The 26502-nt window shown below is 39.8% G+C and overlaps 1 protein-coding gene across 1 annotated transcript in view; it reads left to right on the forward strand.

Annotated features, from left to right (window-relative positions):
- The first annotated feature begins 10624 nt into the window (after positions 1-10624).
- The window catches only part of LOC122815128 (gastrula zinc finger protein XlCGF26.1-like), a 197480-nt gene continuing 181602 nt past the window's right edge, over positions 10625-26502 (forward strand). The window contains exon 1 of the mRNA XM_044087382.1: positions 10625-10803. Within this exon, the coding sequence (XP_043943317.1) occupies positions 10792-10803 (12 nt within the window). The 5' untranslated portion in view covers positions 10625-10791. The remainder of the gene's footprint in view (positions 10804-26502) is intronic.

Consider the following 26502-nt stretch of genomic DNA (forward strand, 5'->3'; position numbering starts at 1 on the left):
TCCTATATGATTTCCCCCTCTTTACCAACTTAAAAAAACAGACTTAACCAAATTGAAAACTTGCTACAACAAAATAGCCCACTTCACAGCCAACCTTCCCCACCAAACCCATCATTGTATTGCTCTACATAAATTAAATTGGCTCGAGCTAACGAACCTTCTCCATCTCTACCAACTTAAATTCACACACAATATCATCTTCCATCCTGACAGTTGCCCATCCCTCCAGGACCTTGTTGTTCCCTACTCATGCCCACGAAGTCTAAGATCTGCAGACACAACCTTTCTCGCAGTAAACAAGCTAACAACACTCACGGTAAAGCCCTATTCTCAAATCAAATAGCCAAATTATGGAACTCTTTACCCCCCCCTCCAAAACACACCTGAATCTACCAGTTTTAAACAACTATTATTTGAACAGCTATCCAAGACCTGGCATTGCTCCTGCGCCAAACCTGACAAGAAATCTTTAACTCTCTCAACATACTGTCCACTCCTTATCTCATTTTCTCCCTCTCCTCTATGTTTATTACTACTCAAAAATATATATCAAGGAAATCTTATTTGTTCATAACTATTATTTAATATGTACACAGTACTAATTTTATTTTTCTCACCGTGATCTTTACTGAAATGCTTGTGTTTTTCTTTTTGAACCTGTATCTACTAGAAAACTGTATTGAATTCTACTTTGTATAGACTAACTAGATGACGTGTATTCTGCATCTTACTGTATGTATACTATTGTACTATCTAATTATTGTATTTTGCTTATATTTCTGTGAAGCTTTTCTCCCCGGGCATCTGCTGAAAATGGGCTTCTGGCCCATTCAGACTTTCCTGGTTAACAAATGTAAATAAATAAATAATGAATAAATAAATATATCCTCCTAGGCAAAGGTATAAACACATTCCAAGCTCCTCCCCAAGCTGGAAGTGGTAACTACACAGATGCTTGCACTAAAGCCAATCACTTGCATAAGTGTATATACTCAGCTGTACCAGAAAGGATCAAAGCCATAGCCCCAAGTAAAAATGAGTTGCCATGGTGGACATCCAGCATCAACAAACTTTTCAGTAAATGCAAAAGGTTGCTGTCCAAGAAAACAAAAGCAAGGCCCCAACAATGGAAAGGCACCCTCCTCAATCTCAACAGGCAAATAAGACAACTTATCAAATCCTCCAAGGGCTCCTTTGAGAGAAACTTAGCAAGTACAGCCAAAGATAACCATAAGGCCTTTTACAGCTACGTATGTAACCTAAAGGGTAGGATCCAAGCATGTGCAGAACTAGTGGCCAATGGTATCACACACACTGACCCTACAGAAAGAGCAAACCTGCTAGAGGATAGGTTTATCAAAAATTTCACTCCCATAACCCCTTCCAACATACAACAAACCTTCCACCAAACTCCCCCTGCCACCCTCCATATCTGAAGATCAGGTCCTCAAAGCCCTGTCCAAGACAAGAACATGGCCTCTATGGGACCAGATGAAATCACAGGCTGTTTTCTAAACAGGCTAAAACATGAACTAGCATCACCACTAAGTACCCTTTCAATCATAGCCTAACTACAGGCTTTGTTCCTGTGGAATGGAAAACAGCAACAGTTGTTCCCCTCCACAAAGGTGGCCTAGCAACAGAACTGGGGAATTACAGACCCATAAGCCTGACCAGCCTCATCTGTAAGGCCATGGAACATATCATTATAGACCTCGTAAATAAAGACCCAATTTGACTTCATGAAGGGCAGATCCTGCCTGTTAAATCTGGTGGATGTCTTTGAAAATGTGACCAAAGCCATTGAAGAGGGAAAATCTGTGCACACAGCATACCTCGGCTTGGCAAAGGCCTTCAACACAATCCCACATTCAGGCATTACCAATAAACTTAGCAAACTGAATATAAACCCCTTTGTTGTAAGAGCCATGCTATCAAAGTGGGTGACTCCACATCAACCAGCAGATCTGTTACCAGTGGGGTGCCACAGGGGTCAGTGCTGCACCCCCTACTGTTTAGTATATACTTCTCAGAAGGTCAGGTTAAAACTAAGGGGTTGTGGCTAACCAAGTTTGCAGACGACTGCAAATTAGATACTGTCACTAAATCCCCAAATGATGTCAGTATACTCCAGGAGGGTCTCATGCAGACAACGACTGGTGTGTGGTCTCAAACTGAATGCAGAGAAATGCATCATCATTCCCTTTGGTACAAACAATGTCCTTTCACATTATCCAATCAACAACAGTACCCTAAGTACCCATGAAGTGGTAAGGGACCTGGGATCACAAGTTGACTGCAACCTTAACTTCAACTACTATGTGTCTACTGTAGTAAGGAAAGCTTTCTGCATAGCACACTTAATTAATAAAGGCATCATTCTGAGAGCAAAAGAAGTTATAACCCCCTATACTTGGCACTTATCCAGCCCATAATTGAGTATAACACTCTGTTTGGAATGTACAGTACAAATCACCTGCAACAATCACTGAGACCTCAGAGGTTTCTAACAAAGAAGATCAAGGGGTTCCAGCAAGTGCCTTACACAGACTGACTAAAGTCCCTGTCACTATACTCCATACTGTATAGACTTCTTAGGGGAGACTTATGACTGGCCTACAGAGCAATCCAAGACCCAAACCTAATGAACTTGCTGCATATCTGTAAATCAAACGGGACTAGGGCTACCCCTTCCATGGACCTAAATATGGCCTGTGACTTAAATAGGACATGCTAGAGGGACAGATTTATCTCCCAGAGACTTCCATATCTTTGGAAGAGGCTACCAGTTCATGTGAAACAGATCACCTCTATGACACTGTTCAAGAGGATCCTGGATGAGTGGATGGGGCACCATAAATTCTTAATGGGGATAGTGCCCACAACCCTCCTGGACATGGGCAGTCATCACTAAATGAAATCTTGGATACTGACTAGCATTTCTATGGTATTTCATTGGTATGAAATGGCTAGACTTAAAATGACCTCTGGGTCGATAGGCTAGTAATCTGCTATGATCCTATGATCCTATGATATCCTTCATACACGCACTGCTCACCACACACACAGAGATTGCTTTATGCTGAGGGACTTAAAAGAAACCTTCCCAAATCTCAAAACACCTCCAAAGTCACGTAATTCCAACACTTCTCCTCAGCAATCACTAAAGCACACACCAAAAGCAACACCAAACATCTCACATAAGCCTATACTCAGTGGTCCCCAAGTACAAAGCCCATAAGGCAAGTAAATACTTCACCTAATACTCTTGTCATTGGGGACTCCATTGTGCGACATGCAAATATCCTACTCACTAGGTTAGACAAGAAGAAGATAGCGGAGCCAGGATCTGCAATATCACTCATGCCCTCAAGTTACTGCAAGACAAGTATCAGTATTATTGTCATAGTCCATGTGGGTGTAAATGACCTGAGACATACCTCAATGAAAAGAGACATAATTAATCTCTCAGAATATGTGACACAGATAGGAATAAGCCTTGCAATGAGCAGCATTCTACCTTTACCAAGGATGATGCTACAGCAAAAACATAAAATGATTTATTTTAATTATTGGCTTAGTTTCTGATTTGACTCCAGGGGGATCCTGTATCTATTAGCATGGGAGGACATAGTCAAAAGAGCACGTTGCTTTGCCAAGGATGGGCTGCACCTGTCCTCCACCCCCAGGCTTTCGGATGTTGGCTAAAATTTTATCCACCTCCTTGGAGCCTTTTATAGACAATGCCAAAAAGGACAAAACTACCAACATAGTGAAAAAGTCAAGAAGCAAACATAAGGTGTTACTTCTCAATGCTCTGTGCCTAGACAAAAAAACAAACCTCCACACCCTTCAAGCCCTCCTCATTCTGGAGAATGTAGACATCCGTGCTGTGATCAAGACTTGGTTTAAACCTGTGGAAAGTACTCCAGCAGTGCAAAGCTACAGTGCATTCTGCACTTTAGACCAACAACAGCACAGACTAGGGTCAAAGGTGGAGGTGTCTTGGTCTATGTTTGCAACAAACATAACTCCAAGTTGGTTAAACAAGATAATGCTATGGAGCTCATCCATGTGCAAGTCACCACAGATAAGGTCCCTCGCTATATCAGGGCTAGCTACAGGTCACCTTCTATGCCCCTACAGTCTCATGACTCTTACCTAAACCTACTAGAGTAGCTGGAGCTCATCCATGTGCAAGTCACCACAGATAAGGTCCCTCACCATATCATGACTAGCTACAGGTCACCATCTATGCCCCTACAGTCTCATGACTCTTACCTAAACCTACTAGAGTAGCTGGAGCTCATCCATGTGCAAGTCACCACAGATAAGGTCCCTCGCTATATCAGGGCTAGCTACAGGTCACCATCTATGCCCCTACAGTCTCATGACTCTTACCTAAACCTACTAGAGTAGCTGGAGCTCATCCATGTGCAAGTCACCACAGATAAGGTCCCTCACCATATCATGACTAGCTGCATGTCACCATATATGCTGCTAGAATCTCATGACTCTTAGCGAAAGCTACTAGAGGCACTCACCATCCAATGAATCACCCTATTCATGGGTAACTTTAACTATCTCTCTATAGACTGGGAAACATACAATGACTCAAACTCACAGGTGCAAAGATTCCTAGAATTCATTAACATAAATACTCTGAAACAGATAGTTTACTCTCCAACCAGAGGATCAGACATACTGGATATGGTACTCATCACATGGGAGAGCATTGACCTCCCCCTTGTGTCATGTCCTCTCTAGTGAGGTTGGATCACAAAGCTGTGTCATTTGAGGTAAAGATCAACACAGAAAATCCAGCTAAACCACTAACAGCTAAGAACTATTCAAAAGCAAACTACATTCTATTATTAAGTGACAGTTTGTTAAAATTCAAGGCTTTCTCTAACCCCCAAGACCACAGCTACCTATGCATAATTATTCACCGAGTCCCTATACAAATGTGACTCACCGCACACAGGCTGCCGTACCTACCAGAAATAAAACCAAAACAAGCACTAAAAACAAACCTCACTCATTGAATCCTCGCCTAAACAGGGTATGTAATAAAAGAAGAAAACTCACAGCCAAAATCAGAAGTGCAGCTCCCTTAAAGATAAGTGCTGTCTCATACAACTAAACAAAAAAACAGAGGTATAATTAAGTCCAAAAATAACAACGATGAGGGCAGGACAGCTTTACACGCTAAGGACAATCACAAGGCCTTCTACCGCTATGTTCGGAACCATAGAGGTAACACATAACAGTATGCTGAACTGGTAATGACTGGTACCACCTTGACCGATCAAGGTAGCATAGCAAATCTACTGGCTGATAACTTCAGCTCAGACTTCACCCCCTATTCCTCTCAGCTCTACCAGATGAAATCCCCTCCAACATACTTCCCCCAGCTATCAGTAGGGACCGGGTGCTGGCAGCACTCACTAAATCCAAGAATACCTCCTCCATGGGACCTGACAAAATCACTGGTTGCCTCCTGAAAGTCTAAAACATGACCTATCAGAACCACTTGAGGCACTCTTCAACTACAGCCTTGAAACCGGCTACATTCCAAGTGAATGGAGGATGCAACACTCATTCCTGTACACAAGGGTGGACCATCAGCCAACCCAGGAAACTACAGACTCATCAGTCTAGCAAGCCCAATGTGCAAAGCTGTGGAACAAATTAGCATGGAATTGGACATTGGCAGCCTACAGACACTCGACCTATCTCAATTTGGCTTTGTTAAGGGAAGATAATGCCTACTTAACTTGGTAGACCTCTTTGAAAAAGGTCACCAAGGCAAAGGATGAGGGTAAAACAGTGCATACAGCATATCTTAACCTGGCTAAGGCATTCAGTACAGTACCCAACTCAGGAATTGTTGGCAAGCTGTCTGGGCTAGGTGTAAATCCTTAGATAAGACACTGTATTGCCAGCTGGCTCACAAATAGGACCCAAGAAGTCAGACACAGTGAGACCACCTCCACCAAGAGACTGATCAGTAATGGAGTGCCACAGGGCTCCATGCTGGACCTGCTCCTGTTTGGCATCTACTTCTCAGACGTCAAAGCTAATGTCCAGTGCCTCTAGCACACCGAGTTCACAGATGACTGTAAATTGGGAGTTGTCATAGATTCTCTGTAAGACACCAACATCTTGTAAATAGGCTTAACACAGAAAAAATGATGGTGACAAAGTCTTGGCCTAAAACTCAATGCCAAAAAATCATTATAATGCCCTTTGGGAAACTGTCAAGCCAAGTTAATTCCCCTAAGAGTGGACCCAGTAGTAAAGGAACATAGGTAGACTGCAGTCTTGCCATTGACCAACACATAGCTAAGATAACAGGAAAATCATTCTATGTTGCCCAGCTTATAGGTAAGGTTATGGCATCCAGGTCCAAATAAGTTATAGTACATCTCCACTTGGCCCTTATCAGGCCCATCATTGAATATAATGTCCTCTTTGGCATTTATGTAACCAGACACTTGCAACAGTTGGAATGCCCACAAATGTTCCTCACTAGGAGAATTCAGGGCATGAATACCCTATCTTATACTGACCACCCAAAGCCTCTGTCTCAGTATTCAGTTCCTACAGGCTGCTGAGCCTGGCTTGCTGGGCTTCCTCAGACCCAGCCCTGATGGATCTGTTGCACCTAAGCAAAACAAACAGCGCCAGAAACACTAGCCCAATGGATCTGAACTTCACTTGTAACATCAAACAGAACATTCTGGATAGATGGATTCCCAAACTGTGGAATAGGCTCCTCATCCATGTAAAACAAAGCTCATCCCCTGACCCTATTGAAAAAAAACCTTGATAACTGGATGGTAAATTGTAAATTTACCCTCAGACTGCCCCCCCATGTCATTTATGGACAGAGGCCATCAATATATTATCCTTACACCCCCTACAAATCCTTAGTTACCTTCCTACTAACATGCCACCCCCCCCATAGATACCCATGATACTCAGGACCCAAATGGTTTGGGGTGTGCAGCTAGCCTTGTAAGGCCCCTGGTGGTCATTAGCCTAGTAACAACCTATGAACCTATGATTCACACAGGATTTTGATGCACAGGTACACTGCATATGAACCCTACTTCTCAGCAGATAGTGTTTTGCAAATAATACCCTAAACCTGAAAAAATTAAAACAGGGCTAAAGTATTTATTTATTATTTATAATTTGATAATCGGGTAAGTGATCTGGTCTACCAGCCCTTTTCAGTCACAACCTGGGAAAATGTACAATAACAGGTACAACTGAAGGCATTTCATAGTGAATCAATTCAAATACAGCAAGAAGTAAAAACATAGATATACATTTCTCAGAGGAAAATACATACAAGTAGAAAATTGTAAATATTAGTGAAAGCATCATCTGTTCAGATCTAAAACTCTGAGACCATTACATATTTGCATAACAAGGAGGTGATCTCTGCTTGACTTACAAAGCCATGTCTGACCCAGCTCTGTTAGAAATGCTATATCTAAAGAAATCCCAGTCCCTCCACACCACACACTCCAGAGACCTCAACCTCATTACCACAATCAACAGAAAATGCTGAAGGGACAGGTTCATAACCCAGAGACTGCCCATGTTCTGGAATAGACTTCCCATACATGTCAAGCAGAGCACCTCACTAGCCCTCTTCAAGAGAAATCTTGATGAGTGGATGGGAAATAGAAAGTTCACCCCAGGGATCACTCCAGTGGCTCTACTTGATAGAGGTACTGGGAACTAATGTTGGGCGGCATGATGCCAGGGCACTTCTATGGGTTAGGCTTGTAAAGGCTCCAGGGCCTTAGTCTAGTATATACCTGAACATATGAATCACCAGAAGTAGACCAGGCTATGAAGGAATACTGACTGGCTAACAAAGAGGCTAAAAGAGCGGTTACAATAGTAAAGAAAAAGGCAACAGGGGCATTCTACCAGCTTCTGGAAAGTGACTCAGCAGACAGTACAAATAAACTCTATCAGGTTGCAAAGAGAGAAAGATAAAGAATATAGTCAGACGCCCTTCATAAGGGTTGCCAACAACAGCATGCTCACCAGTCCACAGGACATCAAAGGCAGATGGAAGGAGTACTTCCAGCAGCTTCTGAATGAAGAAAAACCCTAAGAAGCTGTACTGCCCCACAGAAGGACTATATTGAGAGAAGAAGAGGAGCCCACACTAGAAGAAGTAAGAACGGCACTAAGGAAGATGAAGTCAGGGAAAGTAACAGGCCCAGATGAGATCACAGCAGATACGGTCAAGATCCAGATGAGGTCACAGTAGATATGGTCAAGATCCAGATGAGGTCACAGCAGATATGGTCAAGATTAATGAGGTCACAGCAGATATGGTCAAGATGCCGGGTGAGTTAGGGGAGAAATTGCTCCAGAGGGTGTTTATAGCAGTATGGAGAGATAGGCATATTCCAGATGACTGGAGACCAAACATTCTCATACCAGTGTAGAGGATAAAGGGGACATTCACAACTTTGGGCAGGAAAGAGGAATCAGACTCCTGTCACACTGCATGAAAGTGCTTGAGAGGGTGTTTGATAAACTAATATATAGAGCTGTAGAAAGTAATATAGGAGATGAGCAGTTCAGATTTAGATCAGGAAGAAAAATAACGAGCCGATGTTTACAGTGAGACAGATAGCTGATAAGAAACTAGAGATGAGCAAAGAGTGCAACTGGGCATCTATAGATTTGGAGAAAGAATATTACAAAGTCCCAGAAAAGCTGATTTGGGCAGTCTTGCAATGATTATAAGTTCTGGAAACACTGGTAGAATTAGTGCAGACTATGTATAAAGACCCGATGGCACACATATGAACAGTGTTCAGACTTACAGAAAGGTTTTCAATAGCAGTGGATGTACATCTGGGTTCAGCTCTTAGCCCACTGCTGTGGACTACATTATCAACAGGTCATAGGAGAGAGATGTACAAAGCTGTTGCATACAGATGAGGTGACATTATAAGCAAGCTTTGATCAAGAAATTCAGCAAATGATAAGGAAATGGAATGCAAAACTGAAGGCACATGGGGTGAAACAGAGTACAGATAAGACAGTTGTCATGGCAGCAAGTAAGGGAAGTCAGCAGAAGCTGAAAATTGAGATAGAAGGGAAAATAGTAGAACAGGTTAACAGCTTCAAGTATATGGAAGGGGTGGTTGAGGAGAAGGAAGGTCTGAATGAGGAGGCCAAAGTTAAAATCAGAGGGCCAGAAACAAACTGCCACCAAATGTCATGGGTAGTGTGAGATACAAGAATGCCAAAGAATCTGAAAAGTAAAGTGTACAAAACAGTGGTATGATCAGAACAGAATGGTATAAAAACATGGGTAGTGTAGGCAGAGCAGTTGAGGAAACTAGAGGTGGTGGAGAAGAAGTGCCTGTGGCAGGTTGTAGAATTCTCACTTTGGTACAGATGAAGAAATGAGGACATCAACGCAGAAATCCAAGTAGCTCCAGCTGCAGAGAAGGTCAAAGAAAACTGATTATGGTGGTTTGGGCACATGAGCATAAAGCAGAAGACAATCTGGTAAAGAAGATTTGGGAGAGACAGAAAGAAGGCAATTGGAAATGAGGACATTCAGGAAAGAAAATGGATTGTTTGGGAAAAGACCTGTGACAGGCAAGGCCACCGAGGAAGGTAGAAGAGCGGCATTGAATCAAGAGAGAGGTGTGACAGATGACTTGGTATCCTGACCCCATGCAGAAAATGGGGACAAAGGAGAGGATGATGATAATCACCAGACTCTGTCCTCCCATGAGACTAGAAGGTGGGATTTGTGATGATAATCACCGGACTCTCTCCTCCCATGAGACTAGAAGGTGGGATTTGTGATGATAATCACCGGACTCTCTCCTCCCATGAGACTAGAAGGTGGGATTTGTGATGATAATCACCGGACTCTCTCCTCCCATGAGACTAGAAGGTGGGATTTGGCAAGTCGTATGTGGTTATTAGACTAAAATAGGCTTCAAGGTCTCACACATCCTATGAATGAAGTATTCTAACTCAGCCATGTCTGCTGATACAGCAGGTTTATAGACAAGGGTAAAAATAGTAAACTAAGAAACCAGCAATCTAAGTCAATAAAGAGACGACCAAGTTAGTATTAGAGTGGAGCTTGATTTGTATTGGTTCCTTTTGTAAGAATGCAAATAGGACATCACAATGTTTAAATAGCTCTTGATTGCTTAGTGTCATTACAATATCACCATAATTGTTAGCAGTATATTTCTCCTTCACATTTTGTCACTGCTGACTATGTCAAATAACTAGAAACATTAGTGTTGTATGCTAATTCTTCTGTGTGCTGCTAAGTTTGCATATTACTACTGTTGTGCTGGAGTCACGGCTGAAATTTGTTCAGGGAGCAGCATGCCTACCCTGTTAACAAACATAAATAAATGGAAAAATAAAATAAAATAATAAAAGAAAGAAATGTCTCCCAGATCTGTGCGATGAAAGAAAGCTCTATGCTGCAGTGTGCCTCATTAATTATTCAGAAGATTTCTCTTCTTGCTCCTCCCTCACAGTTCAGGACATGAATATTGATAAGCAGTTTTGTAGGGACACAATTCAGTGTTGGACAGGAAAAGTCAGTGTAACAAATCTGTTAGTTAGCTGGCTTGGCAGGGTAATTGGCAGGGTAATGGAAGAACTGTCTTTCTAAATGTATATCTTTGCTTCCCTTTTCCTAATTAACAGAAGATTGTGTCCTAACACAGAGGAATTAGTAACAGTGGGTGAAACAGGATCAGAGCCATGAAGCTGGAGGTAAGGGATATTGATCACATACATACTACTGCAGGGAACTGATGTTCTGTGAGTGGTTATTGTTTGTGAAGCAAGGTCAGCATTCAGTACATCAGCCTGTGTCCTGTCCTTCAGTGTAAGTTACAGAAACAGGATTAGAGTGGTGAAGCTCAAAGTAGGGGATACTGAACAAGTACAAATCTACTGCAGGGGAGCTGGTGACTGAAACAGTATAAGAACCGTGAAGATGGAGGTAAACTGTACAAAATGCTGTTGAGGAGGAGATGGTATTTTATAGATAGATGTTTATGGATAATGCTTTATATCTTGTACAGCAGTTTGTTATCCCTGCACACTGAAGATCGTAATGATGACTGAAACAGGATTTAAACTGTGGAAATAGAGGTAAGAGATACTTCTGAAGGGGAAATGGTGTGTCTTACATAGGTATTGTTTGTGATTTAAGTCCTACAATCTGTACACAGCAGTTTGTATTCCTGAACATAACTTATGTTCCTAACAGAAGATTAGAACCATGCAAATGGAGGCAATGGATCCTGAGTACGCATTGCTGCTGTAGAGAAACTGGTGCTTTGTGGGTGGGAAATGTATAACTGAAACCGGGTCAGAACCTGAGCACACATAACCTTGCTGCAGGGAACCTGATGTCCTATGAGGAGATACTGTTTGTGATTCTAGGCCTATATTTCCCAGCGCTAGTTTGTATTCTGAATGTAGCAGTCTGTGTCGATGTAGTTTGTGTTCTGAATGTAGCAGTCTGTGTCGATGCAGTTTGTATTCTGAATGTAGCAGTCTGTGTTGATGTAGGAATCAAGACTTAAACCGTGATTCTGGATGTAGGGAGCAATTGGCAAACACAGGACTGCTGTGGGGGGGCACTGTTTGTAATTCTAGCCTTATGTTTTATAATGCTGCAGTTTATCTCTCTGAATACTTGTGTGCAGTTGTTTTGTGGTGTCTGGGTCTTAATTAGAGCTCCCTATTTTAGCTAAAACCCCCTGATTCTTGGGAACTAGCAGCTGTAGCCGTTATGCCTGTTGAGATAGTGACTACAAAATGTATTACCATACTGAGATTGTACCGTGTTTAGAAATCTTGCATTGTGTGCTTGTACACTCACACCCACATATATATTTTGTACAACGGATAATGAAAATTTATCATTCCTGTGACTGATTATCTGTTCATCTAAATGTGTTATGCAGTAAACAGGTGCCCCCATGCACTACACTTATCATAGATAAATCGGTGGTCAAATTGCAAGTAGAACCCCCTTCATAAACAGGGCTTATGACCCTGAATATCTTGCACAGGGCCCTAAAATTAAAATGGAACCAATTATTAAACATTGTTAAATAACTGTTTGCAGTGATTCTCATGCTGTGGTTATAACCGCAAGCCGGTAAGATGGTATGCAGTTAACAGTGGGAAAGTATTCCCATAACTTTCCTTTCTCTTTAAGAAATAGGTTGCTGTATTTTCAGTCCCAGACTATAATAAAGGCATATATTACTTATTAATGAGATTTTTTTGAGAAAGCGGAATTTAATGGCTGTGCTTACATTCCATACTTTCATCGTTGAGGGGATGTTGCAGCACTTCTGAATAAGCAAAGCAAAAACTGGTTGGGGAATGCATATCAAAAATTTTAGACTCATTTCAGGTGTTTGTAAAATCTGTTTCAGATGAGGTTGTTGCCATTAAAAGCCTGTTTTCATTCAAATAGTTCTTGTAATGCTTAGAAAGCCAAGGAACCTTAAGAAACATTTATGTCTTTATTTATTATATATTTTCAGTTATTGACTAGAGAAGTTTGACTGGGTGTAAGAACCCCTTTTCAACACATTCCCAGAGAGAAAAGCTGCATTGATACAATATAATACAAGATACAATGTAAATTAACACAAGTAAATAAACATTAGTGTCTGATTTGACAATGTAGTATTAGAAAGTTAAACTGGTTCAATGCAGAATAAAATAATACATTCACAGTGGTACAGTCATATTGATACGTTACAGTACAGATTGTTTCAGTGTATTTTTCCTAACTTTAGAAGGAATTTGCCTTTACATCGCCAAGTTCAGTCTTCTATAAACTTAGTACATCGTTATTCCAAATTGTTAAATCTATAAACCTACAGTTAAAACTTTTTTTTTCATTCAGTTTCTTTAAGTAGGTAACATCTCCAAGGAACAAGTGCCCTTTTTCAGGGACAACCTAAAAGCACTATTTGGTAAAGTGATTTCTTCAGAGTTAAACATACAGTGTGTAAGACAAGGTTGCCTAATTTGTTCACTAACTTTGTCGTATCATACATTTGTTTTGTTGAATGTGAGCAGTGAATTGGTAGTTGTGAGGGCTAATATGAAGCCTAACGATTGTAGTAGGTTGGCTAGAGGGCAGAGTAGGACTGTTTGGATGGTGCAATAGACAGGTTAGGGCGAGAAAAGGTAAATGGTACAACATTAGAAGGTAGGATCACACTTGTAGAAGCTGTTTCAGGACAACAGGCAAGTGGGCTGGTATGGAGTAATGTGAACAGACAAAGTAAGGAGTGCATGTGCAGAAGTGCAAAGAAGGACAGGGGCAAATAGCACTGACAAGTGATGAAGTGGGGACAGAGACAGAGATGGCCTAGTGAAGGACAGGCCAGGGGCAAACAGCACTGACAAGTGATGAAGTGGGGACAGAGACAGAGATGGCCTAGTGAAGGACAGGCCAGGGGCAAACAGCACTGACAAGTGATGAAGTGGGGACAGAGACAGAGATGGCCTAGTGAAGGACAGGCCAGGGGCAAACAGCACTGACAAGTGATGAAGTGGGGACAGAGACAGAGATGGCCTAGTGGCAGTGAGTACTAACACCACAGGAGCAAGAGTGAATGTGGGAGGAGGAGGAAGGCACTCAATCCGATGGGTGGGACAGAAGGTGAAAGGGCAGAACAGCGGATGGGGCATGTAGGAAAAGTACAGATGGGATAAAAAATGAATCTTCTGCAGAAGTTGGTAGAAGAGAACCTAAAGAGATGATGTAGAGGGGGGAGGTTGTAGAAATAGAGGAAGAATACTGCATATAGGAAAGATAGTGGTAAGGGTCAGGAAGTGAAAGAGATGAGTGCTATTACAAGGACAGAGAGGAGAGTTTTGTTAATTAGAGAAGATTAACAGTCTTGGAAAGGAAACAAGAGGGACATAGATACAGTACAACTGGACTCAACCTAGAGAGTTAGTAAGACATGGAAGGAGGTGACTAAGGTTGTCACTAGGAAGGATTTGGTGAAGACTTGTTATGGAGCATGTATGAATCAGTGAGACATCGGTGTAGACAGCTGAGGTGGTAGGAAGCAGAGCCTGGGAGGCAGCAGAGAGATTGACTAAGGGGTTAGAGGGAACATTCCCAAAAGAGTTACCTTTGGATGTAGAATGAGTATTATGTAGAATGAGCATTATAACTGGCGTGGCTGTGGATGTAGATGAGTATTATAACTGATGTGGCTGTGGATGTAGATGAGTATTATAACTGGCGTGGCTGTGGATGTAGAATGAGTATTATAACTGGCGTGGCTGTGGATGTAGAATGAGTATTAGAACTGGCATGGCTGTGGATGTAGAATGAGTATTATAACTGGCGTGGCTGTGGCTGCGGATGTAGATGAGTATTATAACTGGCGTGGCTGTGGATGTAGAATGAGTATTATAACTGGCGTGGCTGTGGATGTAGAATGAGTATTATAACTGGCGTGGCTGTGGATGTAGAATGAGTATTATAACTGGCGTGGCTGTGGCTGTGGATGTAGATGAGTATTATAACTGACGTGGCTGTGGATGTAGATGAGTATTATAACTGACGTGGCTGTGGATGTAGATGAGTATTATAACTGGCATGGCTGTGGATGTAGAATGAGTATAATGACAGGATATGAAGGACAGTAAGTGAATAGAATGACTTGGACTAGTAGAAGGAAGAAATGAGGCAGCAGAGTAACTAGCAGTGTGTTAGTGATGGGCTTTGCCATCGCCCAGAAGGTGCAGCAGCACCCAGAGGAAGATTGGAAGGGTGCAGCTTGTTGTACTTATGTTAAGAAAACACGCTCCTTATGTATGCATTTCACTGTACTTATGTAAAGAAAACATGCTCCTTATGTATACATTTCACTGTACTTATGTAAAGAAAACATGCTCCTTACATATACATTTCGCTGTACTTATGTAAACTAAACACGCTCCTTACATATGCATTTCACTGTACTTATGTAAAGTAAACATGCTCCTTACATATACATTTCACTGTACTTATGTAAAGTAAACGCGCTCCTTACGTATGCATTTCACTGTACTTATGTAAAGTAAACATGCTCCTTACGTATGCATTTCACTGTACTTATGTAAAGTAAACACGCTCCTTACGTATGCATTTCACTGTACATATGTAAAGAAAACATGCTCCTGACATGTACATCTCACTGTACTTATGTAAAGTAAACACGCTCCTTGCGTATGCATTTCACTGTACTTATGTAAAGTAAACACGCACCTTATGTATGCATTTTACTGTACTTATGTAAAGTAAACACGCTCCTTATGTATGCATTTCACTGTACTTATGTAAAGTAAACATGCTTTTTACAGTTACATTTCACTGTACTTATGTAACGTAAACACGCTCCTTACATATACATTTCACTGTATGCATGTAAAGTAAACATGCTGCTTACATATACATTTCACTGTATTTATGTAAAGTAAACACGCTCCTTACGTATGCATTTCACTGTATGCGTGCAAAGTAAACATGCCCCTTACATATACATTTCACTGTACTTATGTAAAGAAAACACGCTCCTTATATATGCATTTCACTGTACTTATGTAAAGTAAACATGCTCATTATGTATGCATTTCACTGTACTTATGTAAAGTAAACATGCTCCTTACATATACATTTCATTGTACATATGTAAAGAAAATGCGCTCCTTACATATGCATTTCATTGTACTTATGTAAAGAAAACGTGCTCCTTACATATACATTTCACTGTACTTATGTAAAGTAAACACGCTCCTTACGCATGCATTTCACTGTACTTATGTAAAGTAAACATGCTCCTTACATATACATTTCACTGTACTTCAGTAAAGTAAATGTGCTTCTTACATATACATTTCAATGTACTTATGTAAAGTAAACATGCTCCTTATATATACATTTCACTGTACTTATGTAAAGTAAACATGCTCCTTACGTATGCATTTCATTGTACTTGTGTAAAGTAAACATGCTCTTACATATACATTTCACTGTACTTATGTAAAGTAAACATGCTCTTTATGTATGCATTTCACTGTACTTATGTAAAGTAAACACGCTCCTTATGTATGCATTTCACTGTACTTGTGTAAAGTAAACATGCTTCTTACATGTACATTTCACTGTACTTATGTAAAGTAAACATGCTCCTTATGTATGCGTTTCACTGTACTTATGTAAAGTAAACATGCTCCTTACATATACATTTCACTGTACTTATGTAAAGAAAACATGCTCCTTACATATACATTTCACTGTACTTATGTAAAGTAAACACGCTCCTTACATATACATTTCATTGTACATATGTAAAGAAAACACGCTCCTTACATATGCATTTCACTGTACTTATGTAAAGAAAACATGCTCCTTACATATACATTTCACTGTACTTATGTAAAGTAAACACGGTCCTTATGTTTGGATTTCACTGTACTTATGTAAAGTAAACATGCTCCTTACTTATACATTTCTCTGTACGTATGTAAAGTAAACATGCTTACATATACATTTCAATGTACATATGTAAAGAAAACATGCTCCTTACATATACATTTCACTGTACTTATGTAAAGAAAACATGCTCCTTGCATACACATTTCACTGTACTTATGTAAAGTAAACACGCTCCTTATGTATGCATTTCACTGTACTTATGTAAAGTAAACATGCTTCTTACATATACATTTCATTGTACTTATGTAAAGTAAACACGCTCCTTACGTATACATTTCCCTGTACTTATGTAAAGTAAACACGCTCCTTATGTATGCATTTCACTGTACTTATGTAAAGTAAACACACTCCTTATGTATGCATTTCACTGTACTTATGTAAAGTAAACATGCTTCTTACATATACATTTCACTGTACTTATGTTAAGTAAACACGCTCCTTATGTATGCATTTCACTGTACTTATGTAAAGTAAACACGCTCCTTACATGTACATTTCACTGTACATATGTAAAGAAAACGCGCTCCTTACATATGCATTTCACTGTACTTATGTAAAGAAAACATGCTCCTTACATATACATTTCACTATACTTATGTAAAGTAAACACGCTCCTTACGTATGCATTTCACTGTACTTATGTAAAGTAAACATGCTTCTTACATATACATTTCACTGTACTTATGTAAAGTAAACATGCTACTTACATATGCATTTCTCTGTACTTATGTAAAGTAAACATGCTCCTTACATATACATTTCACTGTACTTATGTAAAGTAAACATGCTCCTTACATATACATTTCACTGTACTTATATAAAGTAAACACACTCCTTGCGTATGCATTTCACTGTACTTATGTAAAGTAAACATGCTCCTTATGTATGCATTTCACTGTACTTATGTAAAGTAAACACGCTCCTTACGTATACATTTCACTGTATGCATGTAAAGTAAACATGCTGCATACATATAGATTTCACTGTACTTATGTAAAGTAAACACGCTCCTTACGTATGCATTTCACTGCATGCATGTAAAGTAAACATGCTCCTTACATATACATTTCACTGTACTTATGTACAGAAAACACGCTCCTTATGTATGCATTTCACTGTACTTATGTAAAGTAAACACGCTCATTATGTATGCATTTCACTGTGCTTATGTAAAGTAAACATGCTCCTTACATATAATCTCACTGTACTTATGTAAAGAAAACATGCTCCTTACATATACATTTCACTGTACTTATGTAAAGTAAACCCGCTCCTTACATATACATTTCATTGTACATATGTAAAGAAAATGCACTCCTTACATATGCATTTCACTGTACTTATGTAAAGAAAAAGTGCTCCTTACATATACATTCACTGTACTTATGTAAAGTAAACACGCTCCTTACATATGCATTTCACTGTACTTATGTAAAGTAAACATGCTCCTTACATATACATTTCACTGTACTTATGTAAAGAAAACATGCTCCTTACATATACATTTCACTGTACTTATGTAAAGTAAACACGGTCCTTATGTTTGCATTTCACTGTACTTATGTAAAGTAAACATGCTCCTTACTTATACATTTCACTGTACGTATGTAAAGTAAACATGCTCCTTACATATACATTTCAATGTACATATGTAAAGAAAACATGCTCCTTACATATACATTTCACTGTACTTATGTAAAGAAAACATGCTCCTTGCATACACATTTCACTGTACTTATGTAAAGTAAACACGCTCCTTATGTATGCATTTCACTATACTTATGTAAAGTAAACATGTTCCTTACATATACGTTTCACTGTACTTATGTAAAGAAAACATGCTCCTTACATATACATTTCACTGTACTTATGTAAAGTAAACACGCTCCTTACATATACATTTCACTGTACATATGTAAAGAAAGCACGCTCCTTACATATGCATTTCACTGTATGTATGTAAAGAAAACATGCTCCTTACATGTACATTTCACTGTACTTATGTAAAGTAAACATGCTACTTACATATGCATTTCTTTGTACTTATGTAAAGTAAACATGCTCCTTACATATACATTTCACTGTACTTATGTAAAGTAAACACGCTCCTTACGTATGCATTTCACTGTACATATATAAAAAAACATGCTCCTTACATATACATTTCACTGTACTTATGTAAAGTAAACACGCTCCTTATGTATGCATTTCACTGTACTTATGTAAAGTAAACACGCTCCTTATGTATGCATTTCACTGTACTTATGTAAAGTAAACATGCTTCTTACATATACATTTCACTGTACTTATGTAAAGTAAACACGCTCCTTACATATGCATTTCACTGTACTTATGTAAAGAAAACATGCTCCTTACATATACATTTCACTGTACTTATGTAAAGTAAACACACTCCTTATGTATGCATTTCACTGTACTTATGTGAAGTAAACACACTCCTTATGTATGCATTTCACTGTACTTATGTAAAGTAAACACGCTCCTTATGTATGCATTTCACTGTACTTATGTAAAGTAAACACGCTCCTTACATATGCATTTCACTGTACATATGTAAAGAAAACATGCTCCTTACATATGCATTTCACTGTACTTATGTAATGTAAATATGCTCCTTATGTATGCATTTCACAGTACTTATGTAAAGTAAACACGCTCCTTACGTATGCATTTCACTGTACTTATGTAAAGTAAATATGCTCCTTACATATACATTTCACTGTACTTATATAAAGTAAACACGCTCCTTACGTATGCATTTCACTGTACTTATGTAAAGTAAACATACTCCTTATATACACATTTCACTGTATTTATGTAAAGAAAACATGCTCCTTACATATACATTTCACCTACAGATTCTATATGCACAGGAAATCTGGTGTCATGCATCCCTTCATTCTTGTACCAACAGGCATCGATGGACCTCATTTGCATGATGCGTGGTAAACTCAGGAAATATAGGTACTGTGTTGTATGGTTCACACTGGCACTTAATGGTGTAAAACATGTCAGTCCTCTGTTCCCATGCATGATGTCAAGAAATCGGGAACTACAGCAGCTCTGTGTGCAGATGGCTAAAAGGTAACATAACTGTTCCCTAGAAGCATGGCCTGGAGTGCACATAAGCAGTGCTGCTTGCAGGGACCCAGGTATGTGCATGGCGTCAAGGTGACATCTCTATGCTGGTTAGCACAGGTCAGTGATGAGCTAAGCCCTAATTAGCATAATCATTGCACCCATCCAGGCAAAGCCACACAAATTAAGTGTGATGAGAGGGCACAGAGCCTCATTGCACTACTGAATAAACTTCTGGAGCTTAACTTTGATTACTGTGTAAGGTGAACTGGCAAAGAAAACTTTCTTCAGCAAATATATATCTGAGTGTATAAGGGAAATGCTGTTTTTTACATATTCATTTATTTGTACTGCAACTGCTTTTAACAGCTGTTCAGCCTGTTGACAATGAGTGCATGTTTGTTTTACACTTGTAAATATGTTGGCTAAAGTGTAGAGACTGGGATTGCAATGGCTCAGGAATTATGCAGAATTCTTAAGCCTGACCAGAGCCACACCAATGAGCTCTTACTCATAGAGCACTGTTCAATACAAGTTTATAGTGTTGTATGCACTACAGATATATGAGTAGCCACAATATTTCTAACAGTGATAAGAAAAATCAAGTCTCCTGGGTCTGTTGCAGTTCTGAAATTGTTTTGTCAGGCATGTGCTCAGTAAGCCCCGATGCCTGACATTCCTTAAGTAATGCAGATAAAGATATATAACTATCAGACACAAAACCAGCATGATATATGGCCAAGGAGGATACTGGTGGTGGTAAGATTTGTAAGGGTTACGCAGGAACGAGGCTGTTAACTCCCCTGTCTTTCATGCCAATAGAACAATGTCTAAAAGTAGAAACGGGATAATGCATATGCTGGGACATCATCATCCACATGTGAAGCAGAATTCTCAGGTTAGGAAAATGAGGTGCAACTCCAGGCCCTTCTTCACCATAACTGATGGCTCTTTGGCGTGCATGTAACTGACCAGCTCTACAGTGACCATGCCTGAGAAAAAATTGTAACCATTGTAAATGCGGCTTGTGGGCAGGACCATAGTTATAAGATGGTGCACAGCAAGGCTACATAAATAATATGGGATGCTCAACAAAGGGCATAAATCCTGGCATGGGAAAGTAGGGTAGCAGGCATGGGAAAGTAGGGTAGCAGATGGGGGGCCCTTCAAGTGTACCACCTCTCACAGAGATGATGGAATTGGGTTGCCACCTTCTTATGTGATGAAGACCGGATCAAAGCCACACCTCCTTGCATTTCCTAAGACTCTGCCTCTCTCCACCCATTTCCTCATCTACCTGACCCACTCTCCCGCCCATTTTGTGACGTAAATGCCTCTGATATCCCAGTATCCCAGAGTGGAACACCTTCCTTTGCCTTTTTTCTCTCATTTTAAGCGGTCCCAGTTTTAAACGCATCACTTTAGCAATGTGTTTTGATTGAAAAGTTATTCCGTGGCTGCTTTTTACTAACTCCGGCATTTTGTTTATGCAGATTGAGTTTGTATACTTCATTCCAGACTACCTGACCAACATTTGGATTTCCTAGTAGTCTGGAAAAATACCAGATAGGTGGCAATGCTAGTTGGAATTTCTGGTCTTTCTTTAAGGAATAGCACCTCTACAGAGTCCCCCGTGTGAGGCAGGATGTAGGGGCCACAGTTGGATAAACCATATAGACTATGAGGTGCAGATGCCCCAGGTATGTAGGCCATTTGCCTGCCTATCAATATCCCCAAATCTTCTGGTATTCCTTAGTTACTATAAACCTTAATTGAAGTTGTCTGACTTGCATCATACAGGTACAACAGGGCTTCAACAGCCACATCTGTCTGCAGAAGGTGTGCTCACAGGGCATTACTTTTTATCATGTTTATATTTGTAAAACTATGAGTTGCATATGTTGTTGTGACGTTTGGGTCATGCTTACACTGGATATTTTGTGGTTTTGTGTATTCACAGCTGATTCTTTATCCAACATCATCAGAACTGCCCCACCTGGTGGTGTAGGATCTGCAGCCCCTGATAATGTTGACAAAGATGAACTGGCACAGTCAGGGAGTACAGAGTGTGTGCTGGATACAGGGAATGTGATCAGTGCATTCCCAACACAGACAATGAACACAGCCTTCATGCCTGCAGGCACACAAGCTACCCAGCCATCACAGAGAGGGCAGGTTGATAGGGACACTATTGATTAGGGAAGTCTGCTGACCCCTAGTAGACAGAGATCTGTATCTGAATTTGCCCCGTCACTCATGGACAGACAGATTCACACATGGGGGTTTGTAATGGAGCTTGCTGGAGACATAGTTACTGTCCTCCTCCAGAAGTTGCTGCATCAGTAGCTGCAAATGGACATATGCACATGGCAAGGGCTAGTGCCACCAAAGCTATGGCCGAGGTAGTGAAGGGTGATCTAGTGTGTGTGTGATTACCTACAGGAGTACATGTTCAGCATATATGATACCTTGATACACTGAATCACACACCAGAACATGCAATGTCTTATCTGGCTAACTTTCAAGTGGCAAGAGGCTGCCAAAGGAGTTGGTCATTTGTGGCCATACATGAGTGAGTCCCCACTCCTGTAGTCTTAGCATTTCCATAGTAGCATTTATTGTGGAGGTGTCAACTCCAAGGAGCGGCCATCCCTGTGGTTGTGACTATTCTAATGGTGACATGTCTCACACTATTCTAATGGTGGCACGTCTCACACTGTTCTTATGGTGGCACATCTCTCAGCAGATGTTGCTCAAGATCACATGGCACACTAGCATCTAGCCATGTCTGTGGTGCATCTAGTATAATTCCTGGTAGAGCCATTTCTCATGGGTGGAAGCATGCACAAAATGTTGAACCCTGTACCATGAATGCTCTGGACCTGTCCAGTAGATGAAGCTGCAGTACTGCAACTTCTACTGCAGCTACATCTCTGCTAGACCTACAGTCACACCACCACAGCCCCAGTATCACACACTTCCACTGACAGTGTCCCTTCACATCACTGTATATGGGTCTACTTCTAAATTTTGAAGATTCAAAACTTTGAATTTCTTATGGTCGGGACCATAAGATCGAAGTTTTGAAACTTCAAACTGTTTAAATGGAGATCGCTGTACCACATAGAACAGTATATTTACCATTTTCCTCGCTGTAGTGCAATAGTTGGCACATTTAATTAGGAGGGGGTGTAGGGCTCGACCATAAGAAATCTTAAGTTTTGAAACTTCGAAATTTAGAAGTAGACCCATATTTGTGTGTGTGTGTGTGTGTGTGTGTGTGTGTGTATATATATATATATATATATATATATATATATATATATATATATATATATATATATATATATATATATATATATATATATATATATTTATACACACACACACACACATAATATATTATAAATATATAATATTATAAATATTATATATTTTTCTCTGTTTCATTCAAGTAGGTAGGGAAGAAGTGGAGCTGAGGACAGATTTTATTTTCCTAGACTTAAAGATCTCTGCAGATGGTGATTACATCCATGAAATTAAATAATGGTTGGCTTTTGGTAGGAAACCTATGTGAATTCTGGATAAGATATTAAAGGGCAAATACATGACTTTGTCATCAAAGTTGTGTATAATTAAACTCTGGTTTTCACAGTACTAACATATGGCTCTGAGAGTAAGACTGTAAGTCTATTAACGTCTTTGAACTGTGGTGCTGGAGAAAATGTTTGAGAGTTCTGGGGACTGCAAGAATTTCATGTCAGTCACTACCTAAAAATAAATCCAGACTGTTCATTAGAAGGCTTGATACTTTGTCCACATTCTGTGAAGGCAAGAGTCACTAGAGAAGTTACAGAAGTTGGGAAATATTGAAGGCAAAAGAAATGGTGTCAGAGGGTAAATGGATGAACAGTATGACTAAGTAGTGAATATGAATTTTCAACATATTAGAGAAGTAGATGTTGACAGAACTGGACCAATAAACTGCTTGAGGTCAGTAAGAGTTGAATTATACTCAAGCAATGGCTGTATTTGGTAACATATGTTGCTAAAAACAATGGCTGTTGTACGTATTTGGTAACATATGTAGCACTGGTGTAGTGTGACATGTTAGTCTTGGTGCTTTTAGCCATATTTGTTACAGACACTTAAAGCAACCTTCTTAAGGAGAATGTAGATGTCTAAAATTCTTTTGCAATTTAAGAACACATAAGGCAATCAGAAAGCTATTATGCATTTTTGCATAAAGAAAAACATAAAGCAATTCCTGTTTGTATTACACTAACTTGCCTTTAAGTTCTAAATAAGCTGGCTAAAATTTCTCTTAATTATTAAATCATTGTCATGTAACTACTCTTAACCAATGTTTTCAGATTATGTATAATTTGGTATAATTATTTAAACTATATTTGTTTTTGTATTATTTTTAAAGATTGTAAAATTATTATTCTTAGAATGTTTTGCAATACTTTGGAGTTTTTCTTTCTAGGCTTCTGCTGAAAATGGACTCCTACGCAGTTGGATTTTCCTGAAAATCAATGTCAGTAAATTAAATAAGTAAATAAAGCAGCTGCTCTAGAATGTAGAAAGGAGTTTGCTATTAGCTAAAAAGAAAGTTCAGTGTTTCTGCTATGCAGGAAATGAATACAGAGGATCACCAGATAGCCATTACCTGCTGATAAGGTTTGCATTTTGAACACTCCTAGAAACTTTTCTCAGGAATGTCTTCTCTAAGTTGAATTCCCTTATCGTGTATTCCTTCCTACCTTCTGATTTAGAGGTTATTCTACAACTCCAAAAGTTGAGCATCATGTTTCAAAAAAACTGGATATTAAAAGATCACTACTCCATCATGTTGAAACATTCATCTGATTCCTTGTCACTGGCTAAAAGGCATTAATAACAAGAGTCCTAAGCTACGAGGTGTCTTCTTTATCAGGGAGAGTGAAGAATCAAGATTAGGGCTTTCCCCGAGGCATTACAAGGAGCCTTTGTCCTCCTCATCAGACAATTTCTCTGTCACTTTTCTTATTCACAGTGGCACTAATCTTATCTTTTCTGGTGCTATCTGGTTTGGAATAACATCCTGCATCAAAATACCTTCAGTAGATACACTAGTGTACATTCATTTGTATCTGGTATGGCAGAATCAGCTGATCTTGCCTCAGGTTGTCCTAGGAAGCTTGGCTTCTGACTTAACTTGCACACTTAACCTGAAACGCTTCTGTCATGTACATGAGCAGATAACTGTACTTCACCATCGCTAACTGTCATGTACATGAGTGATAACTGTACTTCACCATCGCTAACTGTCATGTACATGAGTGATAACCGTACTTCAGCATCTCTAACTGTCATGTACATGAGCAGATAACTGTACTTCACCATCGCTAACTGTCATGTACATGAGTGATAACCGTACTTCAGCATCGCTAACTGTCATGTACATGAGTGATAACTGTACTTCAGCATCGCTAACTGTCATGTACATGAGCAGATAACTGTACTTCACCATCGCTAACTGTCATGTACATGAGTGATAACCGTACTTCAGCGTAAGCTAACTGTCATGTACATGAGCAGATAACTGTACTTCACCATCGCTAACTGTCATGTACATGAGTGATAACCGTTCAGCATGAGCAGATAACTGTACTTCACCATCGCTAACTGTCATGTACATGAGTGATAACCGTACTTCACCATCGCTAACTGTCATGTACATGAGCAGATAACTGTACTTCAGCATCGCTAACTGTCATGTACATGAGTGATAACCGTACTTCAGCATCGCTAACTGTCATGTACATGAGTGATAACTGTACTTCACCATCGCTAACTGTCATGTACATGATAACCGTACTTCAGCATAAGCTAACTGTCATGTACATGAGTGATAACCGTACTTCAGCATCGCTAACTGTCATGTACATGAGTGATAACTGTACTTCACCATCGCTAACTGTCATGTACATGAGTGATAACCGTACTTCAGCTAACTGTCACATGAGTGATAACCGTACTTCAGCATCGCTAACTGTCATGTACATGAGTGATAACCACCATCGCTAACTGTCATGTACATGAGTGATAACCGTACTTCACCATCGCTAACTGTCATGTACATGAGTGATAACCGTGCTTCACCATCTAACTGTCATGTACATGGTGATAACTGTTTTCACCATCGCTAACTGTCATATACATGAGTGATAACCGTACTTCAGCATCGCTAACTGTCATGTACATGAGTGATAACCGTACTTCACCATCGCTAACTGTCATGTACATGAGTGATAACTGTACTTCACCATCGCTAACTGTCATGTACATGAGTGATAACCGTACTTCACCATCGCTAACTGTCATGTACATGAGTGATAACCGTACTTCACCATCGCTAACTGTCATGTACATGAGTGATAACTGTACTTCACCATCGCTAACTGTCATGTACATGAGTGATAACCGTACTTCACCATCGCTGTCATGTAGCTAACTGTCATGTAACCGTACTTCACCATCGCTAACTGTCATGTACATGAGTGATAACCGTACTTCACCATCGCTAACTGTCATGTACATGAGTGATAACCGTACTTCACCATCGCTAACTGTCATGTACATGAGTGATAACCGTACTTCACCATCGCTAACTGTCATGTACATGAGTGATAACCGTACTTCACCATCGCTAACTGTCATGTACATGAGCAGATAACTGTACTTCACCATCGCTAACTGTCATATACATGAGTGATAACCGTACTTCAGCATCGCTAACTGTCATGTACATGAGTGATAACCGTACTTCACCATCGCTAACTGTCATGTGT

This window comes from Protopterus annectens, chromosome 11.part0, assembly GCF_019279795.1.
Source record: "Protopterus annectens isolate FY-2018-M chromosome 11.part0, PAN1.0, whole genome shotgun sequence".
NCBI lineage: Eukaryota > Metazoa > Chordata > Ceratodontiformes > Protopteridae > Protopterus > Protopterus annectens.